Raw genomic sequence first — 11,694 nt, forward strand, 5'->3', positions numbered from 1 at the left:
GTGAGACTGTTCTCAACACTTGATGTTTTATTTCTTTTCTAGGATGCCTCCTAGTAGCCAACATCTGCCAGAGTAACAAGTTATTTCTCCAGAAACAGGATAATACCTTTGACTCCTCTCTCTCTCTCACACACAGTGAGCTTATGTAGGGTATTAGAACAGGAAATATGAGTGCAGTTTCCATAGCAACACCTGAGTGTTTTTTCAACAAGAGCACTCCAGCCAAGGTCTTGCTACATGAGTCATACCTCATGCACTTTAGTTTGGTTCCCTTGATAAAAACTTACTGAAATTTTTAATGACTAAGCTCATATCAAAGATTAGTATCTCCTGGTTTAAGTAAAAAAAAAATCTACCATGTGTAATGATGAGCTTGAAGAAATCCTTATCTGATTTTCAATGTAGTCTCAACATGCATATAAACTGTTATGTCATCTGGGTGTTCTTAACAGAAAAACGCTGAAAGAAAACACAAATCCAACTTTTTAGATAAATGTATAATTTTTTTCTTGAAATAGCAAAGTTGTTTCTGAGAGTGTTTAGGATATATATTGCTTTATAAGTTTATTAAGTAATGAACAAAATTTAGTAAACTTTTACTAACATTTCCTTACATTGTTTTTTCCTTTTCTTCCTGTTTTGTTAGCTCTTAATTCCAGCACTTCACCAAAAGCACAGCTGAGATGATCTACACATCTTTGTATGCTCCCCCATGACAAGCAGCTGCAGTAGGCAGTGTTAGTAACCCTGAGGGGGGGGAAAGAAGTGGCCTTCGGAGAGAGTCTGCAAGAGCAGTGTTTGTCAGGAGGAAGACAGAAGAAAGGCTCAGTGAGCTCCTTAACATACCATCATCTAAAAAGTCTGCAGGGGTGTCTATGAAAAAGCTGACCCATGATGGGTGAATCTGGCAAAGGTGGCAGGAGAGTGTCTCCTGGGGATGTTTCTCACAGATCAAAAGCTTTGAAAGGCATTTGCTGGGTGAATTAGTAAATGATGGGGCTAGACCATTCTGCAGGATAACGTCAGTGCGGCCCCCTGGCTCTGGCCCGTGCCTGCCGTTCACACTGCTTCTGCTCACTTCTCAGCAGAAAAGCTGTTGCTCTAAGGGCCTGGGCTCCCCCGATGGTCAGCTGGAGTATGCAGCAGTGGAGCAGATGACAAGGCAACAGCAGCATTACAGCTTCTCAAACGGGAACAGATGGGAATCTGCTGCTTTCTTTTCCCTCTTGGTTTTTTTAGGGCCCTTCTGCTTCTGGTCTTCAGCTTCTCGGTTCTGGGGCCAGGAGGCAGCCAAAATCTTGGCTGCTTCTGCTTGGGAGCTGGTGCCCTCCTCTTCATCAGAAGAAAGCCCGCCTCCTGCACCTGTGTGGGGAGCTGCCACCTCACTCTGCAGTAATGGGAGGCAGGGGAAGGGAAAGGTGCACACGTGTCAGTGAAGGGAAATGGAGAGACCTGCCCACAGACAGTACAGCTCGGGGTGCTCTAGCGTCTCGGCAGCAAGCCCAAGCACGCTGGTTCTGAGGGTCCACGGGCCCCGGAGGGAAGAGCGATGCCTTCCGGGCTCTGCCCATCACGATTCCCAGACTCACTCCTGCTCACCTGGCTCTGTCTTCCGCAGGGTGTTACTGAAGTGAAGTGGGTACAGATTTACTCTCGGGTGTTACAAATAAAAGCTGTTAAATGGAATACTCATGGCAACCACTAAGAAAATATCTTTTCAAAAAAGGAAAGGAAAGGAAAATGGAGCCAAAAATCTTCACTACAATAAACTTAACAAAACAGAAGCAGTTAAACACTAAGACCAAGAAAACTTAAAAGAAAACATCAAAAGGAAGAAAAAAAGGTAGAGCTTGCTTCCATTACAGTGAAAACAAATATATTCTAAGGGTAAAGAGACAGCACAGGAGAGGGAGACCCCAGATGAGAGTGACTGGGGCAATGGGGGTAGGTGTGTCGGAGTAGTGAGACTGGCTCAGGGCAGGGCAGGCTTCAGGGCTGTGGGACGTAAGTTTGCTATGAGTCTCAGGCGACTTGATGGCACATAACAAAAACAAAAGATAATTACAGTGAATGTAAATTCTTAATGCTTCCATCAAAAGGCAGAATGAAACAATGGATATAAAAAAAAACCCCAAAAAACCACCATGATCCAACTATATGTTGTTTGCAATAGACATATCCTAAGTGTAAGGACACAGACTAATTGGAAGTGAAAGGATAATATTTATATATGGACTGCTAGGAAAACAAATAGCTTTGTCCTGGAGAGGGTTAAACCGGGTGGCTCCTTGGAGGCAAGGATTCTGAGGCTCCGTCTAACTTACTTTGGACATGTGAGGAGAGACTGGTCCTTAGAGAGGGACATCATGCTTGGGAGGGTGGAGGGACGGCGCAGGAGAGGAAGGCCCTCTGTGAGGTGGATTGATTCAGTGACTGGGATAATTGGGATGGGAGTGTCAGAGACAGTGCGATTGGCACAGGACAGAGCGGAGTTTAGGGCTGTTGTACATAGGGTCGCCATGAGTCGCAGGCGACTCGACGGCACATAACAACAACATATAAAATATTTTTTCATACAAATAAATAACCAAAAGAAGGCTAGAGTGGCTATCTTAACATGACAAAGGAGACTTTAAGACAAACTGTAGAGACAAAACTGGACATTACATGGTGACTAAAGGAACAAAAAGAAGATTTAGCAATAATACACATGCACCAAACTTTGAGTACCTAAATATAGTAAGATAGACTTGAAGGGAGAAATAGATGGTGCTATATAATAGTTGAGACTTTAATACACCACTTCAACTTTGGACAGTGTATCTATTAATAGAAGATCAAAAAAAAGAGAAGACTTGAATGATACTATAAAAATCTAGACTTCATCCACCAGATGCTCTGCTGAAGGAGGAGGAACAATCGCCTCCTGTACCAGTCAGATCCAATTTGACGGTACACACATAAAATAAATAAATAAAAAATTAAAAAAAAAAAATCTAGACTTCATATATAGAAAACACTCTACCTAAAAACAGCACAAAATATATTCTGCCCCTGGGCACATGTGCTTCCGGACAGACCACTTGCTAGGTCACAAAGCTAGTCTTGTGCAAATAGTCATGGCACACTGGCATTGCTGAATGTGGGGGCCAGGTCAGCAGGAGGCCCTGGGAACTTGAACAAATAGTCAAGGCAGGATGCTTCCCCCAACCCCATGGTTAGCCATAGTCCAGACCCCAACAGGCACTAGTGCAGACATGGGTAGGGCTGGGCACTGGACGAGGGTACACTTCAGGAAGGGCTGCCTTTCCCTGGAAGCATGAAGACTGTGGGGTTGACATGTTACGTTATCCGGGATCTGAGCAGTGGTTCCTGAGCTGGAGGCCCAGGAAAGTGACTCAGACTTACTTTCTTTATACAGAGGCTCATACTAACCTTGGAGCCATAGCGAAGCTTCAGCTTCTCTCTGATAAGCAATCCTTTGGTCAGCAGCTTCCAGTTTCCTAGAGCCCGTTTCTCCTTTTTCTGAGGAACAACAAAAAATAATGTGGGAGCACTGAAAATAATAAACAAGCACTGATAATTTCAAGATAAAGAAACACCTTGCTGGAACTGGTGAATATATATGTATTTTTTTTCTTTTCTTTCTTTTAAATTTTTTTAATATGCATATAATTTAAGGCTAAAAAGTAACTTTCTAAGTCAAGCTAATTTTCATTTTAAAAAAAATCCCACAAAACTAGTCTCATTTACAACTTGTACATAAATGTTCATAGCAGTGTTATTCACGATTGCAAGAACATGGAAACAAACAAACAAACCAACCAACCAACCAACCAACCAACCAACCAAACCAAACCAAACCAAACCAAACATGGCAACAGCCCAAATGTCCAAGCAAAATCAAATGGATTGAGGGGTTATGATATATTCACATGATGGAATACTATGCAGCATGCAGTAGTACTGCGTAACTTGGGAGGGACTGAAGAACATTATGCTAAGTGAACTCAGTCCCATAAGGACAAATACTGTATAAGACCATTATTGTAGAAATGGAAAGATAACTAGTAAAATGTGTATGAAGGTCTAAGGGGGAAGAGGGAACAGAGGAGTGAGGATGGACTGGAGAGAATAATCATGGGGTCACATGGTTTTATGAGTTAGTGGGTGGTCTGAAGAGATGGGGAGGATCTGGTTTGAAGGACAGTGTATAAGAACTCTGCAGGTAAACCAGTGTAATAAAAAAATTTTTAAATAAAGTACTGGAAGAAATAAATAAAAAACTAGTCTCATTTACAAAGTGATATTTAACAGTACTGCCAAAACCAAAAATTTCTCCTTAATTTTCTTTGTTGCCACTAAGCTGACGGCCAATTCATGAAAATCCTATGAACAACCAAACAAAATACTGCCCAGTTCATTCTCATGATTAGGTTTTAAACATTTTTTAACTTGAGTGCAAGATTACGAATCATATTGGCTTTTCATTAATATATATTTGTTTAATAATTATAACTGATTAATGGAATTAATTATAATGCCTGATCAACTGCTTATTGCATTTTGCCTTTCCCTTCCTCTAACTTATTCTTTTTTACCCCTCCATTTAATGTCCCTGGAAATCCAGGGTGATTTTTGCAAGCAGACTGCCAGTTTTCTTCCTTAGTGTCTTTGTCTGGAAGCTGCACTGAAATCTGTTCCCTAACAAAGCAACTCACAAACCAGACAGGTGGGTGGTGGCTGGGCATGCGGTGCACTGGCTGTGAATCACACCCCGGTTTCATTTACGGCAAGGGAGGATTCCAGTACCAGCCCACTGTGGCTAGTGTTGCTTTATTGCTGGGTGTCAGTGAGTTGATTTCTCACGGACTGATCTATCAAAGCAGAACAGCTAGTGGGGCTTTTGGGGCTAAATCTTTATAGGAGGAGATCACCAGGTCTTTCTTCTGTGTAGCCCCTAGATGATTTGAACCAGAGCTTCTGATTGGCAACCAAGGACATTTGTGCTACTAGGGTCCCTTCTTTAATTGACTCTGAAATGTCAGGAGAATCTTAACTACAGGTAATTCTTTCAAGACCTAGATTTTGGTAACAATGGCAGTGGCTCCAGAGCTAGGCAGACAGAGGGCCTCATTCCATATTGTTTTATACATTGTGGTCACTGGGTCTATCTTCACGAAGAGGAAGCTGACTCTCTTTCACCTTCATCTACTCTCCTCCCTTTGTACCCCGGGCTCAGGTCAGGCCTTAGAGGGGAAGAGACTGGCAGTCGTGTACTGATCCCAGGGCCCCTTAGGCTGCACCCTGCCAGGTTACTCACCTCTTTCTCCTTCTTTTCGATGAGTGTCTGCTCCTTTTCCCATGCGTCCAGGAGCACATCTTTGTATTCCTCACAGATGATGTAGCCATCAGTTCTGTGCAGACAAGACACAGGCGTGACCTTCCCCATGCTTGTCCCATTGCTCTGGCCTGCCTCCATCTATAGGACATGGTGGGTGCTCTTGAACACTCTGGCTGAGCCTGAAGGACTTCAGTCAGCTATCTCACAATGCTGACCAGTAACTACCAAGACACCAGCTGTGCAGGAGGAAGGCCTACAGAAAGTGGAGTGACCGCCTTCCCCCCAGATTCCCCACCCTACCTCATGGGTGAACAGAGACCAAGTCAGGCAGGACCTGTGTGAGGACAGCAGCCCTGCTTTGGTCAGCATCCTGGCTTCAATGGCTTTGCTAAAGTATCATGGCTGACAGAAAGTCCCATCCAAAACCCTGAAAAGTCCCTGGGCCCCAACTCCTACTGGCCTGTGTCAACTCCCCACCTCAGCTCTGTAGCCTCCTCTACCTCCCGTTCCTCTCCGTGAGTGGTCCCTTACTAACACAGGGTGGGAATAGCCTCCGTGGAAGTCGAAGCCAGTGACGGCCTGCACGCAGTCAATATTTAGCTTGCGTGCCACTCGCTGTAAGTTGGGTAAGTTGAGCTGGACACAGCCGATGGGCATCATGCTGGGGAGGAAGAGGTAAACATTTCCAAACTCGTTCCGGGGCACCTGTGGAGGAGGACACACCAGGACTGAGCAGGCCAGAAGCTAAAGAAAGCATGTTGTAGCCCTGCCGAGTGCTGCCCTTACCTTCCCATCCACAGCCACTGGGGGCTGGTACTCCTCTGTCTGCCAGTGACCAAACAGGGCCAGGTCATTATGGTCCTGCAGCTGGGGCTCAGCCAGACGAGCTTTCCTGGCCCGATTAGAAAAGCCTTTTACCATCTGCAACAAATGGAGCCAGTATGGGTTATGACACACTGCTACCAGGTCCTGCACACTTGGTATGTATCAGGTCCTATGCTCACTGCTATACATGTCCCCCAACTTCATTCTAAAAACCTTAAAAAAAGATGCACGTGCTTTTAAATCTGTTTTAAGACAATTACTCCCACCACAGGTACTACTTCTAGTATTAATGCTCACTCTGTGCCAGCTACTGCTCTCAGTCCTTTATTTGATCTTTGTAACAAAGAAAGGTTCTATCATCACTGCACTTGACAGATGAGGAACCTAGAAGGCTAAATGATTTAAAATGGAGACACAGAGATGAAGTCACTTAAAGAATCTCTCATGTTTGATAAATTACAGGAGCCAGCATTTAAACCAGCTATCTTCTTCATATTGTCCAGAATCTCGGATTATTTGCTCAGAATAAAGACTGATTAAGTATGACGAAAGGAAACAATGTTGGCATGTAACATTCCTGATTTTAAATTATGCACTATCCCCTCAGTCAGTTCAAATGCCTCTTGCCTTTTATATAGGTCCCGCATGAGCAAAATGAATCCTTCTGGAATCACCACTCCTGGTAATGTTCTCCATATGATGATCTACAATGCTGAATCTTTGAACGGTCCAGTTCCAGTATTCTGTTTTGTCAAGATCCATCTGAAGTTACTCATGACAGCCTTCATTCCATAGTCTAAACCCAGGATAAATGTTCTGACAGTTCATTGTCAATGAAATACTGGGACTGTTTTTGAATTCTTTTAAGCAAGATCTTGCATATGATATTAAACATACTGTTTTAAAATTTCTGAATGCTGTTAGATCACCTTTCTTTTGAAACAGACACATGTATAGATCTTTTCTAGTCAGTTGGCCAAGCTGTCTCCCAAATCTCTTGGCACAAGAGGAATGAGCCTGGTGTGACAATTCATTTCCTAATGCATGTCAACTGTTACTCTGTCAAGTCCTCAAGTTTTGTTTTTCAGCTATGTCTTGAATCAAATGCAGCTTGAATTTCTTCTTTCAGAACCAAAGGTTCTTGATCATATGCCACCTCCTGAAACAGTTAAATGTCAACCAATACTTACTGGCTCAGTGACTCTCTGGATCCATTTTAATGTTTCTCCCTCCCCAGGAAATAAAAATATTTAATATTTTGAACAATTCTAAACACAGTAAAGTTTCAAATATACACTGGTATAGTATTCACCTAGTGCTATGATTGTTAACATTTTACAACATGTAAAATCTCTCATAAACTATCTATCTAAACTCCTAGAATATTTTAATGTAAATTGTGACACTGTAACACTTCACCCCTAATTATTCAAGCACTCATTCCTAGGAATAAGTACATTTTCCCTCACTCATTCTCTTTTTAATCAAGAAGAGCTATTCAAATTTTCTATTAAACATTCTTCCAAGAGTATTATTTTGCCTCATATCTCACTGAGTTATAAGAAACAGTAACATCAACATTAGAAAAATTAGGAACATGCTAAATTAAGTTATTCAATTGAACTCAATGTATGCCAAAAAAATTACAAGAACTGAGAACTTTACATATTTAAATTAATATATTCTAATTTGGAAACTAAGTAGTCTTTTACATAATCATAATCCTACTAGTACTTCTGAGAGAATTAGTAACTTTAAAAAAAAAAACCAAACACAACAACACTCCAAATATTTGCAACTCTCTGTGAAGACCTAACTCTTGGTCTCCCTATCTGGAACAAAGAGGGAAGACAAAAATAGATAGAAACAATTAGTCCAAGGACTAATGGGTCACATGAAACACAACTTCCACAATCCTGAGACCCCAGGAACTAGATGGTGCTCAGCTCTAACCGCCAACCACTCTAAAGGGATCACAGCACATGATCCTGAATAGAGGAAATGTAGACAAAATGTTGTGCTGTCATGGGCCACAACTCATGGAGACCTCATGCACAACAAAACCAAACGGGATGTGAAGGGCCAGCACAGCCCTCCCTGCTGCCCTGCAAGCTTCACAATGGTCTGAACCAGGAGGCTCTGCGTGGTTTCTTAATGTGAAGAATATACAAATTGCACACCAATTCATTAACTTCGATGTGTATAACACTCAGTGATATTGTATAGTCTTCAAGATACACAACCATTCTCAACTGTTCCTTCCATAGTAACATGAACTCATTCTAAAATTTCCAGTCTAAACTTTCAAGCTACCACTGTCAATCTGATCCCACAGAGAGAGCTCTTAAAGCAGCATGCTGCTCAGGACAGGTATTATTTATCAGTTAAGCTAAACGGAGCTCTAGTGGCATGGATCTTAGTGAGTGGGGTGCCAACCCAAAAGCTACACATCTCTGTCAGTTCTAATCCACCTTTTGTTCCATGAGTGAAAGAAGAGCAGTCTCCGCCCACTGTGAGTTTCGGCCTAAGAAACCCACTGGAAGGTCCACAGGAGTTGTAACTAACTGCAGTTGGGTCTGACTTTGTATAGTCCAAAGACTTCAGAGGATTCTGCTGCCAAGATTGGGGGGGTTCACCCAGACTCTATGGCTCATGAAAGTCTGGATTCCACAAGAATTTAAATTTCTTTTGTGATCCAAGGAAAAGCCAGGGTGTTCACTGGCCGATTTTTAGAAATAGATTCCCTGGTCTTTCTTAGATTTGAAGATTCTTGGAAACTTGTTCAGCATCGCAACACACAGCCTCCAACGACAGGTAAGTGGTGGCTGCATGTGAGGTCCAAGAGCTAGAATACGAATCCAGGTCTCCAACATGGCAGGCACAAACGAGACCACAGGAGGCCCCAGGATTAGTTACCAGGTTTGCATGGCTTCCTGAACACTTGAAATGTGGCTAATTTGAACGAAGATGGGTTTAAAACCTAAAACGGACACTGGATTTAGAAGTGTTAATGTGAAAAAAATGAATGTAAAATACTCCATTAACATAAAAATAGTTACTCATAATTTAAGTATATTACATGTGGAAATAATTTTTAGATAATCTGGATATATTCTGGTATCAAAATTTCACTTGTTTCTTTTTACTTTTGTTACTGTGGCTAGTTAGACATTTAAATTGATGGAAGGAAGGGAGCTCTGGTGGCCTAGTGGTAAGAGGCTGCACTGCAATCCCAGAGATACGGGGTTTGAATCCACCAGATACTCTGCTGGAAAAGGAGGGACAATCTCCTGTACTAGTCAGATCCGATTTGATGGTACACATATAATGAATAATAAAAAAAAATTGATGGAAGGAGCTTATATTTATGATCTGCATTGGTCAGTGTTATTCTGGAATTAAAAGATCAGTTCTACGGCAAGGAGCACAAAACCAAGTTAAGCAGGGCACTGAAAACCTTCTGTAGTTCTTCAGGCCCAGAAGTGTTTCTGGGGGGTACTGCTATAGTACTGCAACATCCTCCCCCAACTGAGGCTCTTCCTTTCTCCACCCAGGACTCTGCAACCCCCAAGGGGCTTGCTGCTCCTGAAGATACGACACACAAAACTAACTGGTCTCCCTGTGGCAGCCACTGTGTTCGTCTCCTGGTTTAAGCTGAGCTGTGACAGCTTTTTGTGGTACTGTACAGGCAATCTGTGTGTTCTATTTGAACTACTCAATATGACATAACTGAGTAGCTTTTTCCCTTTCTATGATTATTGCTTTTTATTATCAAGATATTGATGAATCTGTAAGTAAATACCCGAGAATGATAACATCAGCAAATTACATGTGGTGTTGCACTGCATGTAGTACACATTACTAAGAATAAGACATATAAATAAAATCAAAAGAACACATAATTGTATTTGTGGTATGTCGTAAGTCAATTATGCTGTCAGCCAGGAACCATCTGTCTTGAGTTCTGCCTCTCATGCGCCAGTGACATAACTGAGTACAGCAGTAGACGTTGAGAGAGAGAACCCAGGATCAAGGCAGGGCACACCATCCCAGCCTGGCCCTACTAATTATATGGCTTCAGACAAGTCCCACCTCCTTGTTGAGCGCCTGTTTCCCGCATCTATAGAATGGCCATCAGAATAATAAATGTCTGATCAAACTATATTAAGATTCTTTAAAGAAATGTATATAACAAGGGGAAAAAACCCCAACCTAAGATAATAAAAATGTAAAAGGGTTGCCAAGTCAAACGAAAGCGGTAGTTTTGGTGTGTCTCTACAAGGTAGGCTTTATACTCTACAGAGCAACCCAATAGCAATTCCAACTGACAGAGCTAATTTTTGGCTTAGATTTCTTGAATGCTCTGGAAGACCTATCCCTTATAAATTCTTTGTTAATCAATTATTTCAAATGCTCCTTTTCTTCTCTAATCTTCTTCATGGTATCAAAGTCGGGCTTGGCTGGGCCCCTGTCCTGGGCATCCACTCAGCAGCTCTTGGTCTCTTTCCTGCCCTCTACCCTTTCCCCCGAGTGGCTCCACTCTGGAAGTTGGTTTCTTGTGTCTTGATTGGGTTCACGTAAGGAAAGTTTTGGGTTGTGTGTGTGATATTGGTTTCTTTCCCTCCACAAGTGGGTGTCAGTTGGCCTTTGGCCCCTTTTATTTATTAATTTTATGATGAACATTCTTTAAGTGGTAAGCAGTTGTTTGTCTCTTTACTGTACTAAGTAACCTGGAGGTGCTGTGATGCTGAACACTGTGCCACAGTCATGTCAAATACCATAATGGTTACCCGTCCTGGACAGTGTTTGGAGGAGCTTCCAGATTGATTCCGGCCTGGAAGCTGGAGTGGTACACACGTCCTAAACCACATGCCTCTGGAAACTCTATAATCATACAAAAATGATGTTACTTAGAGAACAGAGCTCAGGTCTTTTGTTCGTAGGGTCGCAGTGAGTCGCATTCGACTTGATGACACTTAACCACTGCTAAGTGAGACTAGTGTTGTTATATTTGGAGGAACATTCTTCGACTCTGTACATTACTCTTTGTCAATTTGCTGTACTGAGGTGGTCTGGGTTTGCTGTGACGCTGAACATTGTGCCACAGGGTTATCAAATACCATAATGATCTCCCAATGTGGATAGTGTTTCATGGAGCTCTCAGCTGTAAAATAGGTTTGTAATAGTAAGGAGTTGGAAACAACATAATTGCCCATCAACAAACAAATTGGATAGAGAAGCTGTGGTATATTCACACAATGGAATACTATGCTGCACTGAAAACCAAGGAACTCAAAATTACTCAAAATGGGTGACCATGGAGGACATTATACTGAGTGAAATATCTCAGTCACACAAGGATAAACACTGCATAGTGCCACTGTTGTAGAATGGGACTGACATCAGGGTTGGGGTAAGACTGAGGAAAAACTGGAACTCATGCAATATTATTCAAAATGGTTGACTCTGGAGAACATTATGCTGAGTGAAATATCCCAGTCACAAAAGGACAAATATTACATGAT

At 42.2% G+C, this 11,694-nt stretch overlaps 1 protein-coding gene across 2 annotated transcripts in view; it reads right to left on the reverse strand.

Annotated features, from left to right (window-relative positions):
• Positions 1-1,174: 1,174 nt before the first annotated feature.
• Positions 1,175-11,694, reverse strand: part of XPC (xeroderma pigmentosum, complementation group C) — a 49,459-nt gene continuing 38,939 nt past the window's right edge. For both annotated transcript variants that reach the window (XM_006901029.1, XM_006901028.1), the window contains exons 12-16: positions 6,131-6,265; positions 5,880-6,049; positions 5,324-5,417; positions 3,436-3,525; positions 1,175-1,387 (exon numbers count right to left, since the gene is read on the reverse strand). In XM_006901029.1, coding sequence (XP_006901091.1) covers positions 1,175-1,387; positions 3,436-3,525; positions 5,324-5,417; positions 5,880-6,049; positions 6,131-6,265 — 702 coding nt within the window. The remainder of the gene's footprint in view (positions 1,388-3,435; positions 3,526-5,323; positions 5,418-5,879; positions 6,050-6,130; positions 6,266-11,694) is intronic.

Source organism: Elephantulus edwardii, unplaced genomic scaffold (genome assembly GCF_000299155.1).
Source record: "Elephantulus edwardii isolate Elephantulus edwardi_28Jun2011 unplaced genomic scaffold, EleEdw1.0 scaffold00306, whole genome shotgun sequence".
Classification (NCBI taxonomy): domain Eukaryota; kingdom Metazoa; phylum Chordata; class Mammalia; order Macroscelidea; family Macroscelididae; genus Elephantulus; species Elephantulus edwardii.